The sequence below is a fragment of the Xiphophorus hellerii genome, chromosome 18 (assembly GCF_003331165.1).
Source record: "Xiphophorus hellerii strain 12219 chromosome 18, Xiphophorus_hellerii-4.1, whole genome shotgun sequence".
Classification (NCBI taxonomy): Eukaryota; Metazoa; Chordata; class Actinopteri; order Cyprinodontiformes; family Poeciliidae; genus Xiphophorus; species Xiphophorus hellerii.
The window spans coordinates 11,840,552-11,862,185 of record NC_045689.1 but is presented as its reverse complement, the minus strand read 5'-3'; the positions used below and the strand labels follow the sequence as shown (position 1 = coordinate 11,862,185).

Here is a 21,634-nt window from a genome sequence, read left to right as displayed (position 1 = left end):
TTTTATTTGTCTGTGTCTGCCCCTTCAGGCAGCCACCCAGTTCAAAGCCAGTCTGGCGAAACTCATGGAGATCCTTATGTCCAAGGAGCCGTCGTATGTCCGCTGCATCAAGCCCAATGACTCCAAACAAGCAAGTAGGGTGTTAATCCTTTCTTCTTTTTATTATTTACTGATGTATAATGTAGTGAATTACTGCATTTATGTTGACTTTTTGCTCTTTAGTTGGTTTTAAAATAAAGATGTGGCACTGTAAGTGAAAGTAGAATTATATTTTTTGGATGTAGAAATTAAAAAAAATAAAGCTTTGCATTATTGTCTTAACATCTAGTTAGACGTTTATCCAGAGATGCATCGATCAGAAATTTGTGACCAGTTTTCTGACTCTGCTCGTCTCGCCAATTCTGATTTTCTTTTTATGAAATTATATAAATAATAATTAATTGGTTACAGCAGCTGCAGAGGTGACAATATGATAATGTGCTACAGGTCAGAAACTGTAAAACTGTTTTTTACTCTTAAAACAATTATAAAGTGATTAGATATTATATTTTTAAATTTAACATTAACTAAAAAAAATGGCTAGTTACAAAAATACAAGTCTTTGTGTGTAATTTGTAGCGAATGAAGATGCTGAGCTTAAGTAAAATTTTCAGAAGACTGCCAACATTTCCAAATTCAACATGTTCTAAAACGATAGTTTTCTGCTCTTGATTTTGCCTACATGCCATGGTAATTTCATTGAAAGTTTTCTCCTCTCTCACTCTCTTACATCCTGAATTATAATTATATTTAGAAATATTAGCATATTCTTCATTACTTTTATCCATGTGTCTAAGAGACACTGTGAAAGGTCAAAAGAGGTTTCAGGTTTCAGACCCTTGACGTGGTAAACAAAAACTGCTGCAGCAGCACAGTCCATGATCTCAGCAGAAAAACATTTATCATGTAAAAGTACAAGGTAATCCATTATAGCGGCTTGTGGCTCCTTGTTTTGTTGTGAAAATGTGGCATGATGTATTGCGTAGATATTATGCATTCACAGATCACACAAAAAGATCTACTTTTGGCCGGTCATCAAACAACTTTTAGTGCATCTATACAATTCATCTTTTTTCATACAGCTATGTTTTTTCCAAAATTGTAGAAATTGAATTTTTTATTTAATATTTGGATTAGTCAAGTGAAATGACATCATTAGCGCTGAAATCATTCTTTAAAACGTGTCAGAGTTTTAAGATGTTTTTGTAAACGCCACTGAAGCAGATCTGGTCCTTGTGATGATGCAGATCTTACCAGTACCAACCCAAACAGTCTGATTTCTGCTGCATCAGGAGAGACAGTATGAAGTTCTGTGTGGCTGCCTTTGTTTTTCTCCACACTTGGCCCTTTGTTGTTTCCACACTGTCCCTCTGTCCTCTGTTACTCCCACTGCTGCTCTGCTTACCATCTACGTACTCCTCTCCCTGCTTCATGTTGACCAGCTGGCTGATTCATTTCTGCCTCTCTCTCTCTCTTCTGTTGCAGGTCGGTTTGACGAGGTGCTGATCCGTCACCAGGTCAAGTATCTGGGACTGATGGAGAACCTGAGGGTGAGGAGGGCTGGTTTCGCTTACAGGCGGCGCTATGAGATCTTCCTACAGAGGTGATCAGCCACTCTTTTTTTTTTATTTTTATGAAGACACACCAGGAAAACATTTCTGCATGTAGCTCTCACTTTCTCCCTCAGATAAAGTCATGGATGCTCAATCTATTAGCATCTATTCCTTGATGGCTAGTTTGCTTCTCAGTTACTCTGACAGTTCGCTACTGTCAGACTTATTCCTGAAAGAATAATTTAAAGGAAGCATGTTATGCAAAAATTCACATTTGCATGTTTTTATACTTGTATTTGGATCTCAACTGCTTCTAAAAAAATCCCAAGTGTTTCAAAAAAAAAAAAGAAAAAAAATTTAACTGTTTTTGGGAGTAAGTTTATTTATTTTTTGGTATCTGAAAAATAAGCCCTTTCAAAAAACCTTTGTACTGTACTGTTACCTAGCAACCCCAGCTGAGCCCATCCCGTCCCACAAGAGGCCCTAAAACAGCTCATTCTGAAAGCAGATCAAAATAGACAGAACCGACCAAACTAATATCTCAATATCCAAGAATAATTTTGTGCAAAAAATTAAATAAACATTTTGTATATCATAACCTGTTCAAGGAAGCATAATAGGTCAGCTTTAAAGAACCTGCAGCCAACGAGATTTTTTAAAAAGCAAACCTTTACCATCGCTGTGTCCTCTTCAACCTTTAAGCTTCATATCTGAACAACCATGCTGGTGTTTGTGTGTTTTGCTTCTTTGTGTTTAGGTACAAGTCCCTGTGCCCAGAGACATGGCCTAACTGGAATGGAAAGCTGTCTGATGGTGTGTCCACACTTGTCAAACACATGGGATACAAGCCTGAGGAGTACAAACTGGGAAGGTGAGCTGCACAGAAATCTGTGATAGAGGTTACTGTTAGCGCCTGAACTTTGTGTGTGTGTGTTGTTACAAAGTGATCTGGTTATTCATGTAGAGTAAAAAGTAACATTTAATTTCTAAACGCAACAGATCCAAAATCTTCATCCGCTTCCCAAAGACTTTGTTTGCCACCGAGGATGCGCTGGAGACCAGAAAACATGGCCTTGGTAAGAGTCAGGATATTCTGTCGAGATTGATCAACTTTTTCAGTTTTAATTTATTTCTTTAAATCTCTTTCCTGCCTTACAGCGACCAAGCTACAGGCGGGATGGAAAGGCTATTGCCAGAAGACCAAATTCCAAAAACTAAGGACCTCAGGTCAGGAAGCCACCATTTCTACATGTCTTATATGCATCTAGCATTTCACATTAAACAACAGTTAAATGTCATTGGTCCAATGAATTTATTTTTCTGTCCCAACCAGCCATTGCGATCCAGGCTTGGTGGCGGGGCGTCCTGGCGAGGAGGAAGGCCCAGCGCCGGCGACAGGCAGCCAACACTATACGCAGGTATGAGACCATACAGCAGTATGTCAGGATATAAGAAAAGGTGTAAGGAAGATAAATACTTATTTTAAAGCCATCTTCTTACTTAGACTGATTATTACGTGATTTCCTCATTTTCTTCAGGTTTATCAAAGGCTTCATCTACCGACACAAAGAACGCTGTCCAGAGAACGAGTATTTCTTGGACTACGTGCGTTATTCCTTCCTCATGAATCTGCACAGGAACCTTCCCAAGAACGTCCTCGACAAAAGCTGGCCCGCACCTCCGGCTGCTCTGACTGAGGTGGGAATCTGGATTTGTTTAACTACAGACATTCTTAATTTAATATAGATAGCACGCTTGACTTAATCATTTCTTTACATCTTAAATAAAGAGAAAGCACTAACCAATAAACTTAGTAAAGGAAAACTTACTGACTCTTATAAATCAGATACAGTGCCTTGCACAAATCTTTATACCCTTTGAACTGTTTCACTTTTGTGATGTTATAGCTACTAACCTACCAAAACATGGCCAACTAAAAAGGACATTGTAAGAAAAACATTATTCCAAGAACCAGCCAAGTTATAGTGTGCACTACTTTATGTTAGTCTATCACATAAATTCTTAATAAAATACAGTGGAGTCTGTGTTTGTAATGTGACAAAATGTGAACGATGATGGGAGGTGAATTCTTGTACACGGCACTTGTATGCAATGTTGTGAAAACCTTGACTGTTTCTTAAGGCGTCAGAGCTTCTGCGCAAGATGTGCATGCAGAACATGGTGTGGAGTTACTGCAAGAAGATCAGCTCTGAGTGGAAACACCAGGTGAGAAATGTCACCAGTCAAAACCTTCGCTTTCGAATCTATACTTTGTATTTGCTGCTCTTTGAATTTGCTTCATTATTCATCTCTGGTTTATATATAATTAGATGGAGCAGAAAATGATTGCAAGCGAGCTCTTCAAGGACAAGAAGGACAACTACCCACAGAGTGTTCCCAAGCTGTTTGTTGGCACAAGACTCAGTAAGACTTCAACATTCAGACGATGCCAATTTTTATCCAGTATTTAATCTAATTCCGCTTTTTCTGTTGCTGCTCAGATGGAGAGGATATCAACCCCAAAGCAATACAAGCTCTGGGCAGTGAGAAGATGAAGGTTAGTGTAGCCTTTATATTTTTTTTCATACTGCTGAAGCGTTCTGCTTTTATGCTGACGTGTCTCTGCTGTAATCTCAGTACGCAGTGCCGGTCACCAAGTATGACAGGAAGGGCTACAAGTCTCGGTCCCGGCAGCTGCTCCTCACTTCCAACAGTGCCATTATCGTCGAGGAGGGCAAACTCAAACAGCGCATCGATTACGGAACCCTGAAAGGTGAGAAATGCCTCTAAAGAGTAATAAATCTGAGGAATAGATGGAAAATGATCAAACTGAACCAGGATCTGATTTATTGTCATTATTGTTGTGTCTCAGGCATCTCAGTCAGCTCTCTCAGTGATGGCTTGTTTGTTCTGCATGTGCCCAGTGAGGACAACAAACAAAAGGTGAGACCAAAGACGAGTCACAAAAGCTTCCTGAGAATGTTTCTCATTTCATTTGTGTGAAAATGCTAAATGTGTGTGTGCCTGTTTACACCCAGGGGGACGTGGTTTTGCAGAGCGACCATGTGATCGAGACCCTGACTAAGATTGCCATCTGTGCCGACAAAATCAACAGCATCAACATCAACCAGGGCAGGTGAGAGTCAGAACAGACACAGCAGAACTAACTTTAAATGTGTGTTCACAACAAGCATTGATCAGCTATGAATTGATAGTTTCATTTCCATAAGAAAATCAAAAATTAACCTTCGTCAATCTTGGAGTTCCTCAGATTGATGATGCAAAAATCCACGTCATTGCAAAATTGTTAACCAGTTGTTACCAGTTAAATTGTTTTTTTGTTGTTGTTTTTCTGTGTTTAACTTATGTGAGAATTGTCCAGTAAAGTATAATTTAGCTTTTATACCTTGACTTAACAATGGTTCACTTCTTGTGAAATGTTTGTGAGGTCCTACAGCAAGCCTTCTGAATGTTTTCCTCTGATGAGAAATTAAAATAACTCCCTCTAGTGGTTGTAGGAGGATTTAAATTCTTCCAGTTTTTCTCAGATTTTCCCACATCCAGAATAAGTTTCTATTAATACCAAAGACGATCTATGAATATGTCGCAAGTTTGATCACACGTTTATTTTCCTGGAGTTTCACTTGTGACCACATTGTGTGTTTGTGAATGTTTCCTGTATAGCAGTAGAGAAAATAAATTGTAAATTTGCCCTCTCTGTTTCCTGTTGTAACTTCGTTTATCATCTATTTTGCTCCTGCAGTATAAAGTTTACAGCAGGTAATGGGAAAGAAGGGATTATAGACTTCACGCCCGGGTCAGAACTACACGTGGAAAAGGCAAAGAATGGACACTTGTCTGTGGTGAGAGAGGAATTTTCTTTTCAGTTTACATCCCATTATAGAAGTATGACAGTCTGATGTTTCAAGAAAAGTACTCTGAGTTTTTCCCAGCTGCATCTAACTCTTAGTTGCTGCAGAATCTTTATTCACATCCTGCTGAGCTTTGACTTCGTTTTTGTTCCCCAGACGGCTCCGAGACTGAACTCCAGATGATGGCCACCCTGACCGGACGTAGCAGGAACCCCCTAAGCTCCTCATCCTCCAATCACACGAACGCAGACCTCGCCCTGCCTTAGCCAATCAGACGCCACTTGTCTCTACATTTGTGGGCTTGTGCATACAATTAAAATTTTAAACCAAAAAACAGATAAAAATCTAGCTAAACTAATTGATATATTTATGTTTATATATAATATTTTTAAGATTAATACTTTTGCTGTTTGAATATTCTGATTTTATATATATATATATATATATATGTATATGTATAAGGCCAAGGAATAACAAATATTTCTGGTGCATTTTTCTTGCACCTTGCCTGCTTATTGTGCTTTATTCAGGAGCGAGAATACAGTGAGCGACAGACCAAGGAGAACAGTTTCTGGAGAAGATCAGAGTAACCTGTTGCTGTTTTTATTATTTGCTTTCTAATTCTAATTTGCTTAATTTCTGCTTTTCTGGGCAAGATGACATGTTGTTATGAAGGTGCACAGATCAAGGCTGGAAGCATGGAGAGCGGGTGAGGAAGGGCAAAGTGGTGAGGAAAAGAAATTCATCAGTAGGCCTAGAACACAGAAACAGCTGCTGTAGTTTGCTGAAAGAGCTGCATGAAGATGACCGAAGTAAGTGAGATGTGGATAAGAGAACGGTGGGGAAAAAAACACGATAAAGCACAGCCATGTTTTACCTTGCAGCCTGGTTTTTATTGTCATCGGTTAATTTCTTCATAACAGTTCGTCAGTTGTTTTAACAACTCTGAAAACTCTTGCACTCAACAGAGAAGAGATTTGTTCTCACAAAGTTATTATTTGACTGAAAGTTAAATTGCAGCTTCAGTCTCGCTGTCCTCCTTATCCCCAATGCCTGAACTGGTCTAATGGAAACATCTGGCTGGAGTCTGAGCAACGTGTACAAACAATAGCGATAATTAATTTCGACACATTTTCTTCTTGTGTATCTGTATTTCCAGAAACAGGCTCATTTCTGGCTCCAGGCTATATTTTGTAACTTTAGGGACTCTAACTTTTTAGCTAAACTTCTCACAAACAAACACCAGTATGACAAGTGAAAGATATAAATATGTTGTAAAAATGTTTTCTTTTTAAGGGATTAGTTTCACATTTTGGGTGAAGATTTGATAAAGCCACTCTGTCATAAAGAAGCTACATACTAGAGGTAGCTTCTCTACCCTAGCATAAATGTCTCTGTTAGCATCAAGCTCATCACTTACACAAATATTAACTAGAACAGTTTTTATGACAGCAGTCTGTTGGAGCCCAGCTGCTCTAGAGAGAAAAGAAATTAGAAGAAATACTGATGCCTTTAACACTAAAAATTCATAGCTTGGAGTTTTTTGGTAGAGGATTTGCCTAGTTTTTAATCCCAGGCACCCAGAGGACCAGTTCTGCAACAACCAACGCTGCCTAACTCCAGCTCTCACCTCTTTTAGACCAAAGACTGGTGGTGAAAAACTTATCAAATCTAAGAGTATATACAGTACATAGCCTATATATATATAGAAATATTTTACATTTTATCCAAAATTCACTCCATGAAAGAACTCTTGATCTGCATCATGGTTCTACGATATTAGACTGTGCCGCTGCACTTATTAGCCAAAGATCTGGTTGATTTCTTGTGATTCAGTGTTGTATGATTAATACGCTAAATTGTGTCTGTAATGAATGCCCTGTTTGTTTCTCTGTGGGGAGAGGTTTGTAGATGTACAGTTTGTGATGTCTGTTATAACTGAGCTGTTCAAGTAGAGAGATGTTTGATGAGGGAGGGGAAAAAAGCTTTTAATGGTGTTTAATGGAAACTGTGTGTTCATGTGCCTTCTTTTAGTCAGGCTGATAGAAATCCCTCTCTGACCGTCTGTGGTTTGCTCTTTTGTACAAGCTTTATTCAAACCAAGTCCAATTTTTGTTGATTTACAGATACACTCCTGCTTTCAGGCTCATTTTACTGTACAACCAATGTATAACTATGCCAACACACTAAATAATACTTATAATTTGAATAAATAAATTTTTAAAAATAATACTAGCTTGCGAGTGTTTGCTTGGGGATTTTTATTTACTTAGCCTTTTGAGTTTTTAAAAATTGGGAGCTTAGTGAAACTGTTTAATGATAATAGTTTAGTTTCTAAGACTGAGACACCAATGCAGTTCAAAATCTAATTATATGGTTCTTTGGACTTTCCACAATGACTCTTAATGTATTGGCTAAAAAGTGCAGAATAAATATATATATTTTTAAAAATCTAGATATAACTAATGCAGATTTGACCAGGTTTTCTTTTAGTATTTCCCATATTAATCTTGCTTGGAATTTGCAGTAATATTTTTTTCTCATTATCAAGTTGTTTTAGAAGAAAATGTGCCAGTTATCGTTTTAAGATTTTATGTTTTTCTGTTTTTTAAACCCCCCCAAACAGAAAAACATTTAAGCCGTTTAAAAAGACCACAATTTTCTTGTAATAAACATATAACATTTTGAAAAAGTTAAAGTTGTAGAAGTAAAAAATTGTCTTTTCACAAAAGGGTCATAACATTTCGATGCTCTTAATGACTTTTATTGAACTGGACTGGAGCAAAATCTGCTTCATGGTTTGTAGAGGCTGCAGACCCCTGTCTTATAGGCTGGATGGGCTGAAAGGTCAGTCAGGTTCCCTGCTACCCTTGTTAACAGAAAACAGAGGGCATGTACTCAGCACAAGGGGGCGCCAAATCATTTCATCACGAGAAAGGCAACGACAAAACTCCTTCCATCTCTTCCAAAAACATTGCTACACTGACTTTATCCAGAATCTTTGTTTTGATTCTGGACAAACTGTTATAACAGTGCTTATTGACAATAAATCTTATATAATTGGGCACCACACTTACGTGCAAATTGGGCACTTAAGTGGTGCCCAGTTTGCAAATTGTATGGTGCAAATTTTATGCTGTCGTCCTGACAGGTGTTGTCTTGCACTTCTGTAAACGTAACTTTAGTTTGGAACGGTTCATCTGAAAAAATCAGAAGACTTGTGGAACAATGTCTGAAGGACGGACAATCCTTTAATTTAAATATTTTGCCATAAATCACAACATGAAACAGACTGAACTTTATACTTGCTTTTAAGCATGGTGACGGAGGAGTGATGATTTAGGGTTTTTACATTTTTTTTACACTATATAAAATCATATAAATTCTGATTAAATCAGATTGTTCTCACAGTTCAGTTAAGAGTGAACATTGTTATTATTCACTGCTTCTGTAAAAGTCAGTCCTTTTGCTAAAGGACTGACTTCCATCTGATCATCAAAAAGATTCGTTAATTTTTCATGATGTCCAAAAAGGTAAAATCTTATAATTAAAGAGATTTTAGTTTGTTTTACAATGCATAACAAGATATATACAAATAAACACAATTCAGACTATAAGGTTGTCTTACACTGCCAGCAAAAGCATTCACACCAAATTAACTGTTTCTGATTTTGTCATGTTCATTCTACGACTTTCAGAAAACTCATTGGGATATTATGTGACAGATCAATCTATTGGTACAAAATGATGGTATGGAAGTAAAATTTCATTTGCTTTAGAAATAAAATTCTGAAAAATGTGGCATCCATTTGTTTCCCTCTCTTTCATTATGTGTAAAACTAATAGAAACACACCAAAAAAAAAAACTCCAGCCGTGGTTGTGGTTGCAAAAAATTGTGGTCCTACAAATGACTGACATTTTTTTAGATTCTAAATATAAAAAAGATAACATTGAAACCACAATTTTTTTCCACTTTGCAAGTATGTGGTAGTTGGCGTTCTCCCACATAATCCCTTTAAAATACGCTGCAGTTCTTGATTGTAAAAATACATCAACGGTGTTGATATTTTTGCAAGGTGTTCCAGTATTGAATGTCCTGTTTATTAATAAGTAGCCACTAGATGTCGCCCTTCCTGTCTCAAAGTCTTCACCCCCTCTTCTCTTCCAGTCGGAACATGTGAACCCTGATTTCTAGGAACTACACTTTTGGTATGAAGAAGCGATGTAAACAGGGTGTCAACTCACACGACTAAGGGAGTATTAGCAGCAGCAGCAGCACAGGGAAGTGTTTACAAGTGTCGGAATAAGCAAAAATTATACAAACCATATTGAATGCTTAAAGTATGAAAATAAAAATAAGCAAAGTAGATGTAAAGTTAGCTGCAGGATCCATAGATTAAAGAAGTCACTTTTGTGAAATAGAAGAACTTTGTTCATCTTGGTGTGTTTAATAATCAGCCATCTTTGTTGAAGTTTTCAGATTTGGTAAATATGTTTTTAAAATATAGGGTATAATTTTTTGCTTTGATTTAAAAGTTGTTTTGGTTCGGATAATTAGCCCTGCATCCAGTCATTCTCAAAAAAAAAAAAAAAAAAAAACGTTTCTCCGTGCGAAACAAAAACATTGGGAAACACCGCACCTATGTAATATGGTTGGTTGAGGGTGGTCTCTCAGCTTAGCCACGGACCAATACGAAGGCTCGGTTGTTTGTGCGGTGCCGCTGCAGCTGATATAAAAACAGCAGCAATGAAAGAAGAACCAAATTTACAGAAACCAAGTGAGAGAAGAAAAGCGAGCAGACATCCCCGCAGGTGACTGTCCATCCCTGCTTAGTCTGTTTGTCAGCGAGGGACGCCTGGAGCCGCGGAGACAGGGCTGAAGGAGCTGTCCCGCTTGTCCCAACCCGAGCATCCCCGCGCTCAGGTGAGGCTGTCCGCATTTACCGAATATGCTCCACACACACACACACACCCACGCACACACACACACACACACAGCCCCGGCAGAAGAGTACAGGATGTCTCCTACTGCGGCTGGCTTTGAGAAAGCACAGTGTAATGAAATTAGAGGCATTTTGTGGCGTTCAGGTCACCTCTGAGTCGCTTCCTCTTCATCTCTGCTTCATGGTGACATTAAATGACGGCGCAACAGTCCGAAAACACTGTATGAACTTCAGGACTGTCACTATTTATCGGCACAGACAGCTTCCGCTTTTTGGTCGTTAACGTTGTAACTATAAGAAAAAAATATATTGCGGTAAAATTATCTCACTGTCGCCATTTCTAGTTATACAGACTGACAGATATCTGTGACTCTGGAAGTCAGACATTTTTCAGTGTTGCATTAAAGTTATTTGTTAAATGCAGAAGAAAGGGCGTATCGTGTATTTTAAAATTTAGTATGTAACTATGTATAATTTAAATTGGTTATGTTTTGCTGCCCGTGATGAACTGTCTTTGTTCCAGGAGGAGGATGTTTTGCTCGCTGCTGTTATCGCTGAACAGCTGAGCGCTTTAATTGCTCTGTCAAGACACAAAGAAATCCAGAAAAAGCTAATAAATGCTTTCACAATAAAAGCATCGAAATCAAATGAGTAATTCCACGAACAATAACACGCAAATTAAAATGCATCTGATTCTTTTTAAGAGTCATACAATTTGGCGTCGAAGTTCTACACTATATATTTGTATTCACATTAGGAAATAATAAATGTGTGTTTCTGACATTAAAACTCCTCGGCGGAAGCGCTATGTTTTCGTCGTAGTTAACTTCACAGAGGAAGCGATGGATGGGTGTGATGGAGGAGAGGAAGGGGGGTTATTGTGCAGATGATTTCAGTCCAGTTTAGACCAGTTTCAAGGCAGCATTTCCTCCAGCTCTATATTCTTTAATTGTTCTCACAGCGATAAAGGGTATGCCAAATGAGAGTAAAATGACGCCTTTGTTATTTTATATGTTGCTTATTGTTCACATGGGGGAGACGAAAAGTTAGTTTATGCAGAAACGCGCGCACACAAAGGGTGTACTAATTTTCTGCTAACAAAATGCTTTGTTGCAAACTGCACTATTTTTGTTTTTAATCATGAGCCTTACCTGTCAATGCAGTTAAACTACTGCTCTCTTTACACCTACACACTGACTGCTGCGGCTGCCAGCATCTCTACAGCAGCGCTCGTGCACAACTACAGAGCAGTCTCGCGCCGTACCGGTTCGAACTGGCTTCAGCTCGCGCTGCATTCACGTTCAGTGCAGTTTCCAGTAAACAACACGTTTTCTCTTAAAGGAAAAAAAAAAATCCCCTACACTCAGTCGTTTTGTATTTTCTTTAACTGCACATACAAGTTTCACGCTTCGTGGATATAATATTAAAATAAAATGCGTTGACCTTTAAAGTGGGGTGTTTTTTTCATGACGGAATTGCGGTGCCACCTTTTTATCTAGCTGACCTCGAGAGCCGCTCTTTAACCGAGTACGGCTTCACTGATATGAAATGAGGAAGCTAATTCTGTACATGAGTGTTTGAAGCGTAGGAGCTAACTGTAGCAGCCTTTTTTTTTGTCAGGAAAAGATCTCGATGCAATCTTTTCCTATCAGTCAAGAATGCAGCAACCGCCTCACGTGTAGTAACTTCAAGCCATGTCCCCAGCAGCCAATAAGCGAAGAGACCATAAACTTTGCAGCCAATCAGAATATATGTGGGCGTATTAATAAATATTTAAAGGTGGGGTTTGAGGCTTCAGTTGTTTGTTGTTCTCCACCATCATTACAGTGCTGGGAACAAAGAGTTGAACTTGGTAGTTGCATAAAAAGTCACCTGAAGGCTGTTGTTGTTCAGGCAGTTTTAAAGCATGCAATATATTATTTAGTGAAAATAATCCAAGTATTTGTTCTATAAATCTTTTGAAAGAGGTCATCCTACAAATCTTGACTTATTCCTCATTCTGATCCAAAACAGTTTTCCATTAAGAAATTAAGTTAAATTTGTTAATTTCATTATTAGAAAATTGCGTACTTCATGTAAGAAGAATGTTTTAAAACTTCAATGGATAATTTCTGCAGAAAGGAAGTTGGTTTGAGTTATTCTGGCTTAATCAGGGTGTCAATCTGTCAATTATAACACCCCAATTCAGTTTTTGGGAAAAATCTAAAATTACATTCAATTATATATACAATTTGCATATTTTTGTGACTACTTATTTCTATAATTCAGAAAAATATTGAACTCCAAACATAAATGAGTTGATATGAGAGTGAATTAAATACAAAATGAAGTCAGATAGGGACAAAATGTGGATATGAATTTGCGAAGTTTGAAATTAATGCTATTGCTTCAAGAAACTTGCTTCAAATTCCAAATAATAAATAAATTAAGTCTCTTGATTCCAGTTACTCAGCTGGTCACTTAGGTTTGTTACAAATGAAGCCAAATTATATCTTTCCACTCCATAGTTGTCTTTTAAGGGCAGGGGAGAAAAACATTAAGAATGGGAATTACTGTAGCACAAACTGACAACCTAAAAAAACATGAATTCACCTGGTTTTAATAAGAAAAGGGAGATCAGAGCTTCTCTTGTCGACATTTTGACATATTTTAATGTGATTCTGACTCATCTTCTTCTCTGTCTATTCCTTTTCTTGTCTTTAAGGCACCTGCAGCCTCCCTTAGATCAGGTCCGGTCAGTGTGCCTCCAGGCTAGCAGAAATGGCTCCAACCCTCGCTACAGCTTTCAGACGCCGCTGGTGGATGGCCGTCACGGCGGTCATTGAAAACCTGCTCTTCTCTGCTGTGCTGCTCGGCTGGTCGTCCCTGCTCATCATGCTGAAGTATGAGGGCTTCTATTCCTACCTGTGCAAAGCTCCAGGTGTGTCTGTCTTTACCTGAGTTATCATTTATGACCTTTGGGTTAGATCGGTGCAGATGTCTGTCTTTCTTTGTTATGTCTAATGCAGTATTCTGAAGTAATCAGACTAATAAATGACATCGATTTTGGCTGTTTGTGATGCATTAGAAATCTACAGGCAGGGCTTTTTTTGTATTTTAATTGCTGCCAGCCTGTTTTCATCTTCTATCTTCCCAAAAAACACTGTCTGGATTTAACTTAGAGTTTGCAAGTTATTTTTATGGAGCTTCAGGGTATGTACAAAGCAACAATGAGAAAACCATCCAAACAGGCCTGTTGCAACACCCTCTGTGTTGTGCTAGCTTGATGAATTTCTGCAGGTTTTGGGGCAAACCACACCGATTTTTATGTAATTTTACCAGCAAGTATCCTGAGGTGTGATGAAATCAGATTTATCAGCAAACGTATGAGCACTCTTATTTATTTAACATGTTGAATTGCAATGAACTGCCTCTAAATAAGCTTAATATGGAGCTCTGAATGGTCAAACAAAACAAAAATAATTTCATTATCATTTCTTTCTGTCCCTTGCTCACCATGATCAAAGGATATGTGGTGAGCTGCTGCACTCAGGGGGCCTTTATTAGGCTTTAAAGGGGTTTTGTCTTGGTGTTTTTGTGCAAGTGCAACAGGATATAAAATAAAAGCTGGTCTATCTCCATCAACGACATGATCTCTGGCTTAGCAGATTTCTTTCACCCTCCTATTGTATTTTTGTGCATTTTTCACAGTTTTGCAAAGGGAGAAAGATAGAAATGCAATCTGCTATTTGTGTGAAATAATTTATTTTTTCTCACCTGTCTGCGTGCATTATCTGATCTTTTGTCAGAGTTGTTATTTTTTCAATTACTAGCATAATATTTGATGAGAGCAGAGTCCTAAATGTTTGAAATGTGATTCAAACTATTTGCTGGGACAAAATAGCTCTCGTTTTGCACTAAAGGAGAACATTCAGATAAGTACTTTTACATTCTGTGAACAAAGGCCTATTTTTTGGAAGTAATGCTGTAGTTTTACACCAACTTCATTACACCGACCTTTGTCGAGGACCATATTCTATTAATCTAACATATAATGAGTTGTATACAAGGCTGGAAGTTCATGTGTTGTCATGTAGAGATAAAAAATACTGGCATGACTTCTTGTGATTTCATCTCAGTTACCTGCTCTAAATGCAAATGTGCATCACCGTCATCGTTCTATGACCTGTGTAACAAGCAGACCTTTGTTCTACTAATGTAACTGTAAAATAAGCAGAGCTTTACTGGAAAAGAAACCGTTTAGTCCTTTCTATCCTTTACTCTCAGATGACTCTCTGACTTTCAGCTAAATTGCTTTTTGCTATTCTCCACTTCAATTTGCTGTCTGCTATAGTGCCTTGTGATGGCGCACTGGAAAAAACATTAAGATTTGATTAAGAAAGAAAACCATTTGAAGCCAAGAGTATTACAATGCCTACTGGGTATCCACTAATTAATATTTTCCAGCAAAAATGTTCCCTTCAGTTGGATTAGTAAAGAATTATTGTAAACCTACAAGTCTGCCTAAAATAATCAGTCAAAAACCTGCCGGTGATCCAAAACACTGTTGCTTGCGTTCTCACTAAAACTAGGAAAGTAGAGCACATCACCGCAGTTTTAAAGTCCGTACTGGCTCCCTGTAGCTCAAAGAACAGACCTTGAAATACTTCTTTAACTCCTTTTTTTTTTCTCCGAAGAGTTTTTGCGGCGCTAGTGGCTCGTATTTTTTCCACAGTAGGCAGACAGGAAGGAGGGTGAGGAGAGGGGGGAAGACATGCGGCAAAGGTCGTCAGGACCGGGAGTTGAACCCGCGACGTCCGCGTCGAGGACTAAGGCCTCCAAACGTGGGGCGTGCTAACTAAGGCCTCCAAACGTGGGGCGTGCTAACCCCATGCGCCACCACAGCACGCTCCTTCTTTAACTTCTTTAATACAACTTGACTCCTCTGGTTCCTTAAATTAGATGTAAATGAAACCTATTAAATAAAAGTTAAAATTTACAATGTTAAACTGTGGTGAGCAAGTAACACTTATGTCAAAGTTTATATTAAGACCTGTAAAAACCAATGAGAAACTCGTTATTGTTGGTGTACAAGCTAAAATTTGCACTGCAGTACATCTCGTTGCTGTGGAAGGTAGAAAAGTAGCACCTGAATAATCCTATGATTGACAGATTACAGTGACTCAACCCACAAAAGTTCACATCACTCCCGTGTCTGAAGATCATAACAAGAAATGTCATAGCATATTATGTTTGTGGGTGGTGCTACTGGCTTCTTACTAACTCATAACAACCTCCGTGAATGTATAAGCATACATAATTATGCAGATCTGCAGCTTTTTGGTTTGCCAAATACTTCCCTAGAACATTATTTTGTCAGACTATCTAAAACCTAGCCTCAAAACCATCACTCTGTAACATTTAAGCCTTATAATCGCTTTTTTTTGGGGAAGTCTGACTGACACAAGCGGAAGTCTAGTCTGGGATTTCTGTTGATGTAGTCAGCTGCCAACTAAAGCCCCAAGACATTTACCACTGACCTAAATTTTCAAGTCATACGACTGCAAGAGAGTTCTCAGATTTGTCTTGGAGTGAAACGATTAAAAGGATGTAAGATTCAGTCACAGAATGAGCAGGAAACAACCTGTACACATCGTGGATTGTATTTATTTATGGTTTGTTTTCTTGTACCTCTCAGTGTGTATTTCTATTATGTGGCCTTGCGGCCTCGTTTTGTGGTTGTTCTGCTGGTGTCTCGCTTATCTGTGTCAAAGGTTAGACAGACATGAAATGCATAACACTTTATGTTTCTAACTTGACTCATGAAGCAAGCTCTGTGTCATCTCAGTGTCCCTCATTGCTCAAATATTCATCATCAGTCATACGAAAAGCTTGTTTCTGACTAAAAGAAGAAAGTCTTTAACAAAGGACAAACACGGGACATTTGAATGGTAAAAATGTCTGTTTCTATGTAGGTTTTCAGATAACTATCTAATAGGTCCTTTTAAATGTGCATAAGAATGACTATATCCTTGTGTACAGCACTGTTTGTCAGAACAGAAGCCTGTTTCTGGGAGGTTCTCCTCCCTCTGTTGTTTATTAAAACAACCATTGTTAAGTTTATCTCTTGGACATCTCCCCTCTGACTGCGTCTCTGCCACGGCATTGTTTTAACTTTTACTGTGAGCGGTATCTCAGGGCTTTTTACTGGCACAATTTTCTAATGATTAATCCAAATGTGTTGGAGGAGATCTTGTTTGCACATGACCAAGCTGTGAAAGAAAAGGTCATTTGAAAAGACAGACTCACTGGTTTTTCTTCATGGTGTTGACACGAGAGTTCGCTAAAGTTTAGCAGGTGTGCAGTAAACACAGAGAGACCTTTCACTGAGGAGGATCAATTCTGCCTGGTCTTTGTGGGTGTGCGCACATGTGTTGGCGCGCGTGTGTGTGTGTGTGTGTGTGCAAGGTTCTTCCCCTATTGACTCAGGTTTGCTGCGATCATTTGATTAGTCAGCAGGCGGAGCCGCCGAGGGACAGATGCTGCTGGCTGCCTTTAGCCACACAGTCAGCACTTAATGCTCAAAAAACACTTCAGATACCAGATTTACTGGGAGAACAAGTCATCCAACTCATGCTGAAAAGTTTCCATTTTAAACTCCCCTCACCTAAGTTTTGGAAATACCAAGTGGAAACACTTAATTAAACTTTGTTAATGCTAAGACGCTATTTAAAGTATGAAATGTTTTATCATTTGACTCAGCAAAATCTGTTCTACCTTATGAAGGCAGTCTGCGACTCTGATTTAAAAAGCAAAAGTATTCATACCCCTTCGCATCTGTTTCAGACCTAAATCCAATTGAGAATTTGTTGCAAAATTTTACATAATATATTTACAGGTGCTGTCAATCCTATCTGACCACAAGACAAGTGGCCAAATTTGACTGAGTATTGATGGATGCTACATCCTCACATTTATATCAGTCATTTTGCTGGGTTCTGATGACTGATCATCTCGGTTCTGCTTTGGCTGTGGGAACTAAAAATCAGCCTGCCAAAATCCACCATTCTCACATCCCTCTGTGAATTTATGCATCCGCATTCAAACACTTCAGCAATCAGATATTCATTAGGTCCACTTAGCCTTTCGCCTACTTAAACTTTTATAAACACAAACAAGTTTTCTACTTCAGGTAGTATTTCACCTGACATCGGAGCTTCCTGTTGCTCTGAACCCACCCACAACTCCCTTTTCCAGAAGGCTGCTGGCGTCAACATCTCCTTCCCTGTCCTGTTTCACTGTGAGCTGACTCAGCGAAGAGAGAAACCAACGTTACGTTCTTAGCCCGAGCACAGAGAGAAAACTCAGTTTCAGATCTGTTCTTCATTAGATAAAGTTAAGAGTTTAGTTGTTCTTGACAGCTAAGCTCTTAACTGAAATAAAATTGTCTCTAGAAAATTGTTTCCCTGCATTTGGAGGGGCTGTGATATGCAGATTCTCCATGAGGCTCTCTGACATTTTTATAGCAAGCAAGTCAAGGTGGGGGATGAGCTGTTCCCCTGTCGGCTGTGTTCCCAGCACACCATCTATCTGTTTATACCAACAGATTTTGACACACCGATAGAGCATCAGGACAGAAATAGACTCCAAATGAACTCGGTGGACTGTGTTTACCAGTGATTCAGCTGAGGGAGTGAGACAGAAAGTTCCCTCCACCACGCCAAAGTTCAGATGATGACTATTTCTGGGGGCTGTTTACCCAGGATTGAGTTTTTCCCCCCTCTGGATTGTTTACTCAACCTTTAATTCATTGGTTTTTCAATCAGCTAGTCGGCTGTAAGGGACATTGGCAGTGAGGTAACAGAAGTTTGGTCCCCAGTAAGCAATACTTTAAATGTACACCAATGAAATGTCTGAAAGCTAAGATATTACCAACATGTCCTGAGAGTATATCAGCACCAGGTAATACTACAGTTTGGTATTTCAGGGTTAAAATGAACAGTAATGCAACAAGTATTTTAAAGGTGACCTATTATGCTTCCTTGAACAGGTTAGAATAGGTCTTTGGGCTACACAAAACAAGTTCATTGCATTCTTTGCACACAGCTATTCTTAGAGGAGACCTAAGTCTGCTCAGTTCTGCCTATTTTGAACTTTTTTCAAAATGAGCTGTTCTAGGCCATCTTGTCACTTAAACTCTAAATAAGCTACTGCTGGCCACGTCCCCAAACTCAACATTTACACTCACACGTGAAAATGGCTGCAAACAGATGAGCAATTATACAACCTTACATCTTTGAAAAATCATTAATAGATCTTCCTGCACAACCAACAAGGATCCCGGAAGTGGTTTCTGGATAGTAAGTCAACAGTATACAGTTTTTCAGCAGCCATTGTATAGCGCGTGTAGCGGTAAAACTACCTGATCAAAGGTATTGGAGCTCTGCTTGGGTTGCTAGGTGACAAGCTGGTGTTTCCTGGGGCTGCTAGGTAGTTAGCTGGACTTTTCTTGAGTTGCTAGGTGAGGCTATGCTGGGCTACTTGGGGTTGCTAAGTAATGGTGCAGTGGTCAATTGTGATTTAGGATTTTGGAAAGGCTCATTTTCCAGACACCAAAAAACAGTAACTGATTTTCAGCAAACTGCTGGGAGTGTGTGTGCGTGTGTGTGTGTGCTTGGGTTGTTTTAGAAGAAGTTGAGATGTAAATGTAAGAATAAAAAATATGTATATTCGCATGTAAAGAAAAAAGTTTTTCTCTTGTTCCTTTCTTGTAGAAAACAGCTCCAACTTCAACATCTCTAACTCATCCCAGTCTGAGACTAACAGTGAGGCAGAGGAGTTCCTGCTGATGAATAACTGGCCTATCTGCAAAGACCAGGATGAGATGCTGAATCTGGCCTTCACTGTGGGCTCCTTCCTGCTGTCAGCCATTACTCTGCCTCTGGGCATTGTCATGGACAAGTATGGCCCGCGTAAGCTAAGACTTCTAGGAAGGTGAGGATGGAGAAGAAGCTCCCTCTTCATTAAAAATGTCTTCTTCTTCTTCTTATGCATAACTAAAAGTTTGTGTTCCCAGTGCCTGCTTCTCCTTGTCCTGCCTCCTAATTGCTTATGGTGCCAGCGATCCTAACGGTACGTGTCTTGTTGTGTTCTGTTTGGTCCTCCATGATCCCGAACATCTACATTTTATTCAGTCAAGCCAGACTTGGCTTATCTGTCCTGTTTTACTGTCAGGTCTTTCCATCCTGATCTTCTTTGCTCTGGCGATGAACGGCTTTGGAGGCATGTGTATGACCTTTACCTCTCTGACGGTAAGAACGAGTTATATTTTCCTGTTTTAGCTACACTTACAAGTGCAAATGCAGAGGAGAACTAATTAGAGAGGCAAAAAGGTTTTACTTATTTGTTTTTCCTCTGTCCTAAAAACAATTATTTTGTTAGAGTGTGTAACAATCTATACATTCACAGCAGAACTCCAGATTCTGTTCTCAAGGGGAAATATTGTGACTCTCCAGAGTAAAACGGCTAAAATTTGGGGTTAACAGCCATCCATCTTGTTTTAGGACATGGCAGTGAACATTTCATGAACCAATCATAAGGATGTTTGTTGTAAAACTCAAAGGGTTCTTCCACAGTTCCTTTCTTTAAACATTCATGCAATTTGTAAATTCAAAGGTAAAAGATCTCAAAGTTGTAGAACCATTAATGTTTGCTCAATAAAACCAGTCCGTGGAAACAGTACAGAATATAAGATTTACTTTCTAAATATTGTCTGATTGGGGGTACAGCTGACTAGAAATTTCTTTAAACTTTTTCTGAAGCTTTAACTTGCTAATCCTGTGTCTGTTTCTGATTTCCATTTAAGGACTTAAATTTAAAAAAGACATAAAGAGACATTGTTTTTTTTCTACAATTCCTTTGATGTAAATTAATCAAATATATTGGGAGCTCTGGTGATGTCATGCTGTTGTGATAGAGCGTTCTCGGTGTAAATCAAGATAAAAAAAAGATCAAAGTTAGAGTTATCTTATTAAAATTTTTTACTCTTGCAGATTGAGTAAATTGCAGACATGTCTTAAAATACTTAAGAAAGTGTAATTTTCTTGTAAAGTCTTTCTTCTCTCTTATTAACAACTTCCACACTGAAGAGTGTTGTCATGGCAATCTGTTAATGCTTGAATATGCTGTATTTAGTGATTGCAAATTATTGGTATTTTTTAGTTTCCGACCGGTTGAGCCGATTTCCTAGGGCATCTGAGTGAAATTTTGTTTATATATAGCTTTAAAGGAAATCTAGGTTCATTATAGATAATAATAAATAAATGTAGACTACTAATTGGATTGAAGGTGAGAAGACATTATTAGGAATAAGGAGCAGAAATTAAAAGAAGAAGCTGAACAGGAGAGGAAGTGGAACAGGAGAATGCATTAGTCCACTTTCAAGGAATAGGGGAGATGGAAAGACAGATACTTTAGACAGGAGGATGAGATGAGACGATAGATGAGGGATTGTGGTGCAGAATTGTTTAGAAAGGGAAGAGCAGATGTGTGCATAGTAGAGCAGGTTACCAATCAGCAGATATGGTGGCTGGGATGATATCATCACTCAGATTGTGCTGCATCATAGGAAATACCATGTAAGGATGGAGGCAGCTTCAGTGATCTATTTTTCACTGCTGCGGTTTGAAGCCAGAAAACTCTTCATTACTATTTCATTCGCAAAAGGAACATGGATTATTGTATTTTTGCCAGATGCACATTGACCTTAATAGCACACAACAATATGAGAGTTACACTTAACCTAAAATCTGTGTTTGGGTTTGTGGTACATTGCTCCTGCATGATAGTGCTTTCCTTGAACTGTGGCAGAATGGACATTCTGTTTGTCACAACAGAATGACAAACACACACACACGCACTCAGAAACATACTGGCGAGGAAGATCCAAACAGGAAGCTGCAACAAGAGAATTTCTCCACCCAATTCTGCTGTTATGCTGGGACATGAATTAACACACACACACCCCTATTTCTCAATCTGTCTTGTTCTGCCTCTCCCCCCCTCCCAATTTTAGATTTGTTTTCCTCCTCTCCTGCTTTTAGCCTCCTCCGTCTTGTCGAGGCGGGACCCACATGCAGCTGTTAAAAGCATGTCATGGACATGCAACAGTTTGTGCATGCTGCTGTGTGTGCAGGTGTATCTGCACAGGCTGTGGTTTACAGCTTCTCATTGGTCCTGCAAAAGTTT

The 21,634-nt window shown here is 38.8% G+C and overlaps 2 protein-coding genes across 7 annotated transcripts in view; both read left to right on the top strand.

Annotated features, from left to right (window-relative positions):
• LOC116737617 (unconventional myosin-Ic) overlaps positions 1-7,694 on the top strand; it is a 58,413-nt gene extending 50,719 nt beyond the window's left edge. For all 5 annotated transcript variants that reach the window (XM_032590882.1, XM_032590885.1, XM_032590884.1 and 2 more), the window contains 15 exons: positions 29-134; positions 1,525-1,642; positions 2,350-2,463; positions 2,592-2,668; positions 2,751-2,819; positions 2,926-3,010; positions 3,131-3,290; positions 3,735-3,818; positions 3,923-4,016; positions 4,094-4,149; positions 4,230-4,365; positions 4,465-4,535; positions 4,631-4,728; positions 5,356-5,455; positions 5,621-7,694. In XM_032590882.1, coding sequence (XP_032446773.1) covers positions 29-134; positions 1,525-1,642; positions 2,350-2,463; positions 2,592-2,668; positions 2,751-2,819; positions 2,926-3,010; positions 3,131-3,290; positions 3,735-3,818; positions 3,923-4,016; positions 4,094-4,149; positions 4,230-4,365; positions 4,465-4,535; positions 4,631-4,728; positions 5,356-5,455; positions 5,621-5,647 — 1,395 coding nt within the window. In that variant the 3' untranslated portion in view covers positions 5,648-7,694. The remainder of the gene's footprint in view (positions 1-28; positions 135-1,524; positions 1,643-2,349; positions 2,464-2,591; positions 2,669-2,750; positions 2,820-2,925; positions 3,011-3,130; positions 3,291-3,734; positions 3,819-3,922; positions 4,017-4,093; positions 4,150-4,229; positions 4,366-4,464; positions 4,536-4,630; positions 4,729-5,355; positions 5,456-5,620) is intronic.
• Positions 7,695-10,174: 2,480 nt separating this feature from the next.
• Positions 10,175-21,634, top strand: part of LOC116737510 (large neutral amino acids transporter small subunit 4-like) — a 29,179-nt gene continuing 17,719 nt past the window's right edge. Inside the window, exons 1-6 of one of the 2 annotated variants that reach the window (XM_032590692.1) lie at positions 10,177-10,389; positions 13,113-13,328; positions 19,162-19,207; positions 19,241-19,381; positions 19,464-19,519; positions 19,622-19,698. In XM_032590692.1, the coding sequence (XP_032446583.1) occupies positions 13,169-13,328; positions 19,162-19,207; positions 19,241-19,381; positions 19,464-19,519; positions 19,622-19,698 (480 nt within the window). In that variant the 5' untranslated portion in view covers positions 10,177-10,389; positions 13,113-13,168. Of the gene's footprint in view, positions 10,390-13,112; positions 13,329-19,161; positions 19,382-19,463; positions 19,520-19,621; positions 19,699-21,634 lie in introns of both variants that reach the window. The other variant, XM_032590690.1, reaches the window with a different exon arrangement.